Below are 10,904 nucleotides of genomic sequence, written 5' to 3'. Positions count from 1 at the left end.
CTCTTCTAATCCATCAATGAAGGGTTCGTTAGAAGTTGTCCAGACATAAAGCCTCTGTAATGATTCATTATTACTCTTGGTGTGTAATATTGCTTTCAGCATAATTGTGTGCTTATTTCATTACATTTGTACACAAAACATCAGTACAGTAATGAATAAAGATTCTGATTAAACTTTATGTTCCAAATGAACGTGACACTATTAGAGTTCCACCTATCTGAACAAACAGAAGAGCAAAAAAATCTGGTTTTGAGAAATTGTTTATTTAGAGTGGTAGTTGTCATAACTAGAGGACAATAACTATCAATCCAACCCCCGCTCACCCCACAGCAAAACGAAACAATAAGCATTATAAAAGCCCCCCCCCGAGACAAATAAACGATTCAAAAACATTCAGTGACTGGATTCATCCTGCAATCACCTCTAAGCTGACATGAGATCTGATGAGTGTAAAAATATACGTTTACACAAACTCTTCTGTTCAGCACCCAGAATGTTCTTTTCTTATCAGTCAGTATCGTGCACGTGTGTGTTTCTGACATCTGACTGTCTTCAAGCAGAACTGTGAGGTTTCGACGGATGGAATACACCTCTTCCCAGCGAATGGTTGTTATGGAGACATAAGCCTTTCTTGTGAACTCTGGGAATGCAGAACTCCGCATGAATGCTACAACATATACTGACAGACAGAAAGTGAAGCAAAGCAAAATACCATGCAGTGGCTGACTGGAGCAGTCTGTGCTGTGATTGGCCGACACATGAGCCAATAAGAGAAGAGTCCAGTGGTAATTCTCAGGGATTTTCGATATGTGAAATATTTCACATTTGTCTTTCTGATACAATCCATTTCCAGCAACACTAATCCACTGACCGAACACACACACATACTCACACAACTCTAATGCACATCCATCCTAACTGTTACACACATGCAAATATACATGTTCGCTCTCTCTCTCTCTCTCTCTCTCTGATTGGAAGGTGTGTGTGTGTGTGTGTGTGTGTGTGTGTGTGTGTGTGTGTGTGTGTGTGTGTGTGTGTGTGTGTGTAATGGCTCTGATTATACATGTTTTTCTTGACTGCTAGTGTGTTTCTTGTCCCATTGTGTGTGTATTGTGGTGTGTTTGTGTGCTGCATGTCATCTTTGCTCTACTCTTCTTCCTCTTCCTCTTCCTCACTTATGGGAAGCATTTCCTCCTGCAGACAGGATCTGAAGTAGCTGCTCAGTGTTGCCGCCAGGTGTCGCCTGCTGATCTTAGACAGGAAGTGACCCTCATCTGGATAAATCTAAACGACAACAAACCAGTAAATTAACAATAAAGTGATATACAATTGAAACAACATTCAACTATCAATAAATGAGGGGGTTTCTGGTAATATACACTGCCATTATTGGAAAATAATGCCAATAGTGCAAGTGTAAAACTCTGTCCCTAAGTAGTGTTTACATGTAGCTGTAGTTTGAGCACCTGTAGGGTGTAGTTTGCTCCGAACTTTACCAGGTTCTTGATGAGTTCAGCTGTGTGCTGAAAATGAACGTTTGCTGCAGGAAACACCAACACACCGAATGTTAGAAACAAACATTTCCTCCATATCTCACTCACTTGTTCTGCATACTTTATTTTTCTCTCTAACACACACACACACAGTTACTGACCGTCTGCAGTGGCGTGCAGCAGCATGAGCGTCTGCTCTCTGAAGCCCTGCGGATTCTGCAGCACGCTAGAAATCTAGAGAGAACACACATCTCAGAAACAGTTTTTTTGGTCTTTTAAATGTCCTCCAAATTTTTTCAATATTTCGTCATATTTATTCATTTTAGCGAGTTTTACTCAGACTAAAATGGCATATCATTTTGGTCAACTAAAATAAAATATTTGTTGATAATATACCAATTTGGAAGAAAAAAAACGTTTCAAACTGTAACAGACAAAACTTAAACCCAATATTCAAACATTCAGAAAAATGTATAAACATTTATTAGTTTAAATATGTTTTAAACAAAAAATTCAACAAAATGATAAAAGATACAACTGTCCTTGTGAAAAACCCTAAACTCCTGAAGAGTAGAATGAATATACTGAAGTATGAGCTACTTTTCAAGTTACTGTATTCTGAATTCTTCATGTTTTTCAGACTTATTTATGTTCGGTGTTTTAGACAATTTAGGATATTGCGTTGTGTGGGGCTTGTTTTTTTTTTATGGAAACAGCAAGTCACATATCCTGAATAGTATAACACATTTTAAGCTCACCTGTTCATTGGCTTAATTTTCTGTTCAGATGTAAATGTGAATATTATACAGTATGTTGTTGTAGATACAGTGATTAATGTTAGGGTTAGGGTTAGGGGGCAGTGGTGGCTCAGTGGTTGAGGCTCAGGGTTACTGATCAGAAGGTCAGGGGTTCAAGCCCCAGCACCACCAAGTTGCCACTGTTGGGCCCTTGAGTAAGACACTTAACTCCAGGTTGCTCCGGGGGGGATTGTCCCTGTAATAAGTGCACTGTAAGTCGCTTTGGATAAAAGCATCTGCCAAATGCATAAATAAATGTAAATGTAATGTTATGTATACATAGATAATGTTTAAGTGAGGTAATTAACATTTCAAGCGATTCATTTTGCCGGAGTTCACGCAGCTCAACATACTGGATTATTTAATTAGATCAGGGATGAGATCTAACAGGACTGAGGATTGATTTTAGTTAATTGAAAAAGGGATTATGTGAGTCGTGTGGAGCCATGCGAGGTTCGAAAATATGAAAGGCGAGCTCTGCGCACTTTTCTAGTTTGAAATACTTTTTGTGTCATAAACCGGTGAGACTCGATACACCCTGTTCCATAACTGTTCTATGAAGACAATATGTCAAAGAATTCAAAATCCTCCGACTCTGGAGACATTAAAAGACACTTATGTTCTCAAGCTGATACCCCGGACAGGGTCGCAGACCAGGCACTCAGTTTAGACGGTGCGGTTGGAGAGATTCAGCATCATTTGTCAGGCATGTCGGCAATGCTGGCGAAGGTCATTGCTGATTTGAAGGATCTTGCTGTAATACGTCATTCGATCACTGCCATGGAGACGAAATACACTGAGGTGGTTACAAGAGTGACAGATGTTGAGAAATGGATGGATTATCTGGAGTCATCCGAGAGGGAATCATGAGAATGTTCTCTGACGCACAGGACTGTGCACTGTGCGTGTTATGGGGCTGTTGTGTAGCTGAAACATTTGTATTAATGCCCTGAGATGTTATGTTCTTGTATCCAGTATTGTTATTGATGATAATATTTAGGCTTGTCAACAAACATTTTCATCAGTAATGTTGTGACGAGTTAAACACTTCTCAAACACTAAATTCACTAACAATTAACCAGCTCTCACCTGATATCGGCTGTCGTCCTGAAGAGGAAACCCCAGATAACGCTCAGAGAAAGCTGAGGCTGAACGACACAGAGAGAGAGAGAGATTTGACATTTAAAACACTTTAATTTACCATCATATTATAAAAACATTCTTCTCAAATCTGGAAAAAAAAGTTCAAGTTGTGGATTCCGTACACCTTTAGTTTCATCAAGGAAAACACTAATCTCTGGCAGAGTAAAGTTTTTTTCACAGCCTCTCAATTCTGATATCTCTATTTGAGAATCGTTTTCTCCTATTTCGAGAAGACTCCCTATACTCTCACATTCATTATCTGAATCACTATCAGACCTAGTAACACCAGAGCCAGCTGCAAACCACTGACTGCAATATTCAGTCACTTCTGATTTAGTCTCATTTTTATCATTTACCTCTCCATAATCCATAACTGGATCTTCATCTTCTCTGTCTTTACATTGAGAATGTACTTTTTGTGCTTCTGTTTTTACATTCCTCTTTCCACAACATTAGGTGGCACAATGCCACCTGCTGGCTGATCAACTTCAATGTTTACTTTGTCTCGCTACTACTCTCATTTCTCCCTATATTCCTTCATCAGTCACTTCATGAACGGCAGTATTGTTCTCTTGAACATTGTTTTTTGGAATTGTTTGTGACCCTGCCGCATCATTAACATTATCTTGTTTACTGGGACATGTCTGTCTAAGATGTCCATGTTCACCACACAGAAAGCGCCGCATATGATCTGTAGATAATGAAGATCATATAGTCTTTGCCATCTACTGCTATTTTAGTACCAGATTAATTAGTACCAGCGGCTCATTTTGCGAATTCGGTATCATGTAAGTGAAGCGTCGGAAAGACATGACATGTTTGATGTTTGGATTTTTAAATCCCAACGGAATCATCTTAATCGGAGCAGTTCATTTTCCATAACGTTCAAGAATTTCTTTCAAAGTTTCTTCTTTTATGAATGGGGGTACATTTGAAATTACAACTTTCTTGGAGGGATTTGACAAAGGCAGTACTGGTAAAAAGGTCTCATTAACATCAAGTCCTTTCTCTAACAGTTCATCAACCATTGAAACTTCTTTGAGAAATATAGCAAGTGCTCTGTTCGTTCTTGAGGCAGATTTGATATTTAAACCACCGATTTGTTCACTGATCGCTATCAGTACGTCCTCGATTGAGATGGAGTCATCCGGCATGCACTTGCAACTGTTGTCGAGAGTCAAACGTGAAAACTCACTGCATAACTCCATACCAGCGCGCAGTTTTGACCGTAGTCAGTGCTCAAAAGTTAAATGAACGAAACTTTATTTTTGGCTCTGTTTCTAATACAAGAGAACTCTAACCCTAACAACTCTCTCCCCGCTACCCACAATCCTCAGAGAGAGAGAGAGAAATGCCAAAATGTCACACATCTGACCACATTTTCACCCTACAGATACTCATTGATAAATATGTACATCAAAATAAAAGACACATTTTTGCTTGTTTTATAGATTTTAAGAAAGCATTCGATTCAGTCTGGCATGAAGGATTATATCTCAAACTTATTGACAGCGGTGTAGAGGGAAAATTCTATGATGTCATCAAATCAATGTACACAGCCAGTCAATGTGCTGTTAAAATTGGAAAGAAAAGAACAGATTTTTTTCTCCAGAGGCGAGGAGTGAGACAGGGCTGCAGTTTAAGCCCCGCCCTCTTCAACGTTTACATCAACCAATTGGCTAATATACTAGAACATTCTCCCATTCAAGGTCTCACTCTACATGACACAGAAATAAAATGTCTCCTCTATGCAGATGACCTGGTTCTCCTGTCATCCACTAAAGAGGGGCTGCAGGACAGCCTGAATCTGCTGGCGGGTTACTGTCAGTCCTGGGCCCTGACAGTCAACCACCAAAAAACTAAAGTCATGATTTTCCGAAAATGTTCCAGATCTCAGGGACTAACACACACATTCACACTCTCACACAGAAGCATTGAAACCACACAAACATACACTTACCTCGGCCTGACACTCACTCCAGCGGGTAACTTTACTTTGGCTGTGAATGAACTCAAAGAGAAAGCTCAAAGTGCTTCTATGCCATTAAAAGATCAATTCATATTGATATTCCAATTCAAAACCATTATTATTCCAAAATTATCAAAATATTTCCCCAATGTAATAATTGCAGCCCATCTGAAAAACTCCCCTTTATTCTCGGCGAAAAAGCTGAATGTGCAAATATAGCAGCAAGATTTGTAGCATCATGTCATTGCTCAAAAGTTAAATGAACGAAAACTTTATCATTAGCGTTGTTTCTAATACTAAAGAGAAACAACACGCTCTAGGCCAAACACTCTCACCGCTACCCACAATCCTCAGAGAGAGAGAGAGAGAGAGAGAGAGAGATTGATGAGTTGAACATGGAGAGTAAATACAAAAGATGTCAGACGTAAAACTCCAGTGCAGTTCTGAAGAAACATAAATGTGTGCATCTACTGAACATACAGAATGAAGGTGTGTGTTTTCCTCAGAACCATCAGTGTGTTGAACATCACGTCACTCACCATATAAACTCCAGTCCGTCACAGGTGACAGAGCTGCGGCACAATTAAACACATTCTCAGAAGATTTCATGAGCTGAAGTGCCACATAACCTCCATAAGCCTGCAGAACACACACACACACACACACACACACACACACTCTAGAGTCATGATTCTTCACACAGTTTGTCTTGTGTGTTTAATAATTGAACCGTGTCTTACCTGACCAAACACACCGATCCTGTTGCGGTCGATGTAAGGCAGTTTCAGCAGGTACCTGAACAAGAACAGGACACAAAATGAGCCGTGTGGACAAACTTCTCCATGTATGTTCCAAAGAAGAAGTGAAAATGTGGATGAATAAATGATGAGAGACTTTTAATTTTTGGATGAACTACAGAAAACATCTTACTCGACAGCAGCGAGCTGATCCTGAACCTCAAACACTCCCAGACGCTTGTGCACTTCCTGTAGAATCTTCTGGCCCTGAAATCCACTTCCTCTTCCATCCAGATGAGCCGTAATAACATTATCAGAGCTGACCAGCACAGAGTCCCAGTCCACTGAGTACCGCTCGTTCACCTGCTGGCCACCGGGGGCGCTGTCACTATTGTGAAGTCAAGTCATCTGAAGTTGAATAGTGCTACAACAATCTGTTTATCAGCTTTACAGAAAGTCATGTTGTAATACAAGTCATGCATTTATTTAGTAAACACTTTAAATTAATGTATTAATTCAATGTATTAATTGTGTATTGCACACAGACGCCAGATGACACACTGATGGTCATACTGCATGTGATCGTCACACATTCTTTATGTATAAATAAATCCTATTTGTGATTAAAATGTACCAATTAAAGAAAATGCCATCTCTGAATGGTTTTAATTCCTGCCCTATTAATTCCAAATGAAACTGAATTGACTTTTACAAACAAGCAAAAACAAGCACACGCACACACGCCACACACACACACATGCGTGCACGAACACATACGCACACACGCACACGCACGCGCACACACACACACACACCCACACATGCATGCACGAACACATACGCACACACACACGCGCACACACACACACACACCCACCCACACATGCATGCACGAACACATACGCACACACTCACACACACACACACACCCACATGCATGCACGAACACATACGCACACACACACAGGCACACACACGTGCTTACACTTTCAGCAGAAGGGCGTACTGGCGGGACTCAGAGAAATCAGGTGGATAAGTGATCTTCAGCGGAAGCTCTGCAGAGACAGTTTTCACATCAGCAACATTCACAAGATGATGCTACAAATGTCTTCTATTAATGGACAAGATATTACACACATTTCAGTTTATTACATGACATTGAAGTCGTTCGGTGGAGCTTGTCAGGTACTTTACCAAAGTGATCCATCTGGATGCTTCTAAACTCCGTCAGCTGGATTCTCTTGAATCTGAGAGCAGCTTTGAGCAGAGAGTTATTCTCCAGGACATAATAATCTGACAAGAGATAATGTTGATTAAGTGATGATTTATTAGCTGACAGATGTTTTGATGGACAAATGAAATGATGATGAATACTCACTGGCCATATTTAATGTGTGCATGATCACTGTTGGGGCTCCAGGACCTGCACAGAATCCAAAACAATCTGTGAGATTCAAGAGTCTATAAGAGTCTCTTTCACATTTCAGCATCATCTGACTTCAGTGTGCTAATCATCAGTGTAGTTTGGATGGATCGCAGAAGCAGTATGAGAATGATTGCATCCACACACACTGCTAAAAAAAATCATTTTCTTAATTAGTATTTCTGACTTGTTTTTCAGTAAAAATATCTAAATGTTCTTAACAAGATGTACTTACTTGACAAGCAAAATAAAGATATGTTGTCTTGTTTTCAAAGAAATCAGATAAGAAAGATAAACTTGTTTTCCCCATTGGCAAATTGTTTCAAAAGAATAAATATCTTTATCTTGTATTAACAATGTTTACTGGAAAAGCAAAATAAATATTAAATAAGATATTTTTGCAGTGCTCAAGACTTCTGGAAGGTTCACTCATGTGTCTTTATACCTTTACAGTGCAGCACGACGTGTTGATTTAAGGGGCTGAAAACGGCACTGAAGAACGTGCAGTGAGCTTTATTGAGTTCACAGGTCAGACATCGCCGTGGAAACAAACCCACTGTTGAAACGCTGCACACGAAAGGAACCAATCAGAGGACTGAATTCTGGTTAAACAGTTTCTTCTCTACAAAGACATACTTCAGTTAATAAATGGTTGTTAATTGTGCGATAAACAAGACATTAACTTCAGTTGTTTGTTATTTCCATCTCACCTGTAGAGATGTCTTTGTCTGGGTGAACCTTCTGTACTCAGGAAATATCTGAATTAAAACATCAGAATACAGTGAGTCTAAGCCTACCCCGAGTTACACACCACGAATTACGGAAACAACATCAATGAATTTGCAGGTTGTTGCATTAATAACAAAAATAAATAAATAAATAAAACTGTGCAGCTGCTAAGATTGAAATAAATAGAGTGACAGCATTAGAGTGAACATAAATGTATGCTTGATGGGGGTCTCTCTTCCCTCCGTCAAAGACATTTACACAAAACACTGCATCTGCAAAGCAACCAGCATTGTGGACGACCCCACACACCCCTCAAACAAACTCTTCACCCTCCTGCTGTCTGGCAAGAGGTACTGAAGCATTCGGGCCCTCACGGCCAGACTGTGTAACAGCTTCTTCCCCCAAGCCATCAGACTCCTCAATACTCAGAGACTGGACTGACACACACACACACACACACACACACACACACACACACACACACACACACACACACACACACACACACACACACGTGTCCTGAGATGCACTTTAATTACTGTCTGCTCCCTCAATAACTGCAATGTGCATAGAACACTATCTCATAGTATGTTATGTTTACGTTTGGCAGTTTTTTCACTACTGTGTACTGGTCGGCGCTGCACTGTCCCTCACTGTCTCTCACTGTCCCTCACTGTCTCTCACTGTCCCTCAATGTCTCTCACTGTCTCTCACTGTCCCTCACTGTTCCTCACTGTCCCTCACTGTCTTTCACTGTCTCTCACTGTCCCTCAATGTCTCTCACTGTCTCTCACTGTCCCTCACTGTCTCTCACTGTCCCTCACTGTCCCTCACTGTCTCTCACTGTATCTCACTGTCCCTCACTGTCTCTCACTGTCCCTCACTGTCTCTCTCTGTCTCTCTCTGTCTCTCACTGTCCCTCACTGTCTCTCACTGTCCCTCACTGTCCCTCACTGTCCCTCACTGTCTCTCACTGTCTCTCACTATCCCTCACTGTCCCTCACTGTCTCTCTCTGTCTCTCACTGTCCCTCACTGTCCTCACTGTCCCTCACTGTCCCTCACTGTCCCTCACTGTCTCTCACTGTCCCTCACTGTCCCTCACTGTCTCTCACTGTCCCTCACTGTCCCTCACTGTCTCTGTCTCTCACTGTGCCTCACTGTGTCTCACTGTCCCTCACTGTCTCTCACTGTCCCTCACTATGTCTCACTGTGTCTCACTGTTAGTGTGTCTCACTGTCTCTCACTGTGTCTCACTGTCTCTCACTTTGTCTCACTGTCTCTCACTGTCTCTCACTGTCCCTCACTGTCTCTCACTGTGTCTCACAGTCCCTCACTGTCTCTCACTGTCTCTCACTGTGTCTCACTGTCTCTCACTGTCCCTCACTGTCTCTCACTGTGTCTCACAGTCTCTCACCGTCCCTCACTGTCTCTCACTGTCTCTCACTGTCCCTCACTGTCTCTCACTGTGTCTCACAGTCTCTCACCGTCCCTCACTGTCTCTCACTGTCCCTCACTGTCTCTCACTGTCTCTCACTGTCCCTCACTGTCTCTCACTGTGTGCTCACAATACAAAGTGAGAAATGATGTGTTTTGTGGTGCTACAGCGCTACTCTCTGGAAAATGTAGCTTGTTACTGGAAAAAGGACACTATCGTGAAAATAGCTGAACTGCTGTCACACTACTGAACAATGTAGTTAGTAGCACTGAGACTTTTAGTTCTGCTCACCAACACTAATGATTAGAAAAGAGAACATGCATTATTCAAGATGCAGCCTAGACTTTGTTCAAGCTGTCATACCACGAAGTCACTTGTTTCTGAAAAGTTTCCTGACGCGTGTCTTCTAACATTAGCTAATGTTAATACAGTTTTTACTAACTGCTTACACACATTTTCAAAACTAAGTCTCCTTTTTTCAAAACTCAACACACAATTCTCAAAACTGCACACACAAAATGCAAAATGCCTCACATCTCCTTCAAAATGCAACACTGCATTCAAAATGCCATAAACACATGTCAGAATGAAGCATTTGCATCAAATGGCAAACACTTCTTTCATAATAATAAATTTTTGGATATACCATGTAAACACTGCTGTTCTAAATCTAAAGCTCTTTGGTCTTTCATAGGCTTATATCTACATTTCAATACAATGTTCTACAGTGAAAGTAATCTGCTGAGAGGGGTAACAAGTACACCGGAAACGCCAATGCAATGTAGAAACAGAAAATATTTATTAGGCCAAACATTACTGTTGTATACATTAGCATACAACAAAACTATAAACATTTACGTAAACCAAAAGTATATTCTTTACAGTAGAATACAGTAAATTGTGTGTGGGGTCCTGGTCCAGGAATTGGCGGCGGGGGGGGTGCAGTCCCCAGTGCTAAGCTTCATCTCTTCTCCGAGCTGGGTCTGGCCACAATACTTCGTCCACATCACAAGATACGTTTTCTCTTGCCAAACATCGAGGGAAGTATCTCCTAGCATGGCGTATCCAACCTTGGACAGAGGCAACCTATATGTCCCCACATGCGTCCTCCATTGCCTGGAGAAGCGGCATGCGGGCATAGGGTTGGCGATCATACACTTTCCAGCGCCAGGCT

At 41.1% G+C, this 10,904-nt stretch overlaps 1 protein-coding gene across 1 annotated transcript in view; it reads right to left on the bottom strand.

The window, feature by feature from the left end:
- Window positions 1–1,008: 1,008 nt before the first annotated feature.
- The window catches only part of LOC127658917 (inactive dipeptidyl peptidase 10-like), a 47,535-nt gene continuing 37,639 nt past the window's right edge, over window positions 1,009–10,904 (bottom strand). Inside the window, exons 15-26 of the mRNA XM_052148486.1 lie at window positions 8,276–8,323; window positions 8,011–8,132; window positions 7,521–7,565; window positions 7,337–7,435; window positions 7,128–7,197; window positions 6,336–6,530; window positions 6,146–6,200; window positions 5,945–6,044; window positions 3,383–3,441; window positions 1,658–1,730; window positions 1,470–1,543; window positions 1,009–1,287 (exon numbers count right to left, since the gene is read on the bottom strand). Coding sequence (XP_052004446.1) covers window positions 1,150–1,287; window positions 1,470–1,543; window positions 1,658–1,730; window positions 3,383–3,441; window positions 5,945–6,044; window positions 6,146–6,200; window positions 6,336–6,530; window positions 7,128–7,197; window positions 7,337–7,435; window positions 7,521–7,565; window positions 8,011–8,132; window positions 8,276–8,323 — 1,078 coding nt within the window. The 3' untranslated portion in view covers window positions 1,009–1,149. The remainder of the gene's footprint in view (window positions 1,288–1,469; window positions 1,544–1,657; window positions 1,731–3,382; window positions 3,442–5,944; window positions 6,045–6,145; window positions 6,201–6,335; window positions 6,531–7,127; window positions 7,198–7,336; window positions 7,436–7,520; window positions 7,566–8,010; window positions 8,133–8,275; window positions 8,324–10,904) is intronic.

Source organism: Xyrauchen texanus, chromosome 18 (assembly GCF_025860055.1).
Source record: "Xyrauchen texanus isolate HMW12.3.18 chromosome 18, RBS_HiC_50CHRs, whole genome shotgun sequence".
NCBI classification, from domain to species: domain Eukaryota; kingdom Metazoa; phylum Chordata; class Actinopteri; order Cypriniformes; family Catostomidae; genus Xyrauchen; species Xyrauchen texanus.
The sequence above is the reverse complement of the archived record's forward strand: the minus strand, read 5'-3'. Positions and strand labels throughout refer to the sequence as shown.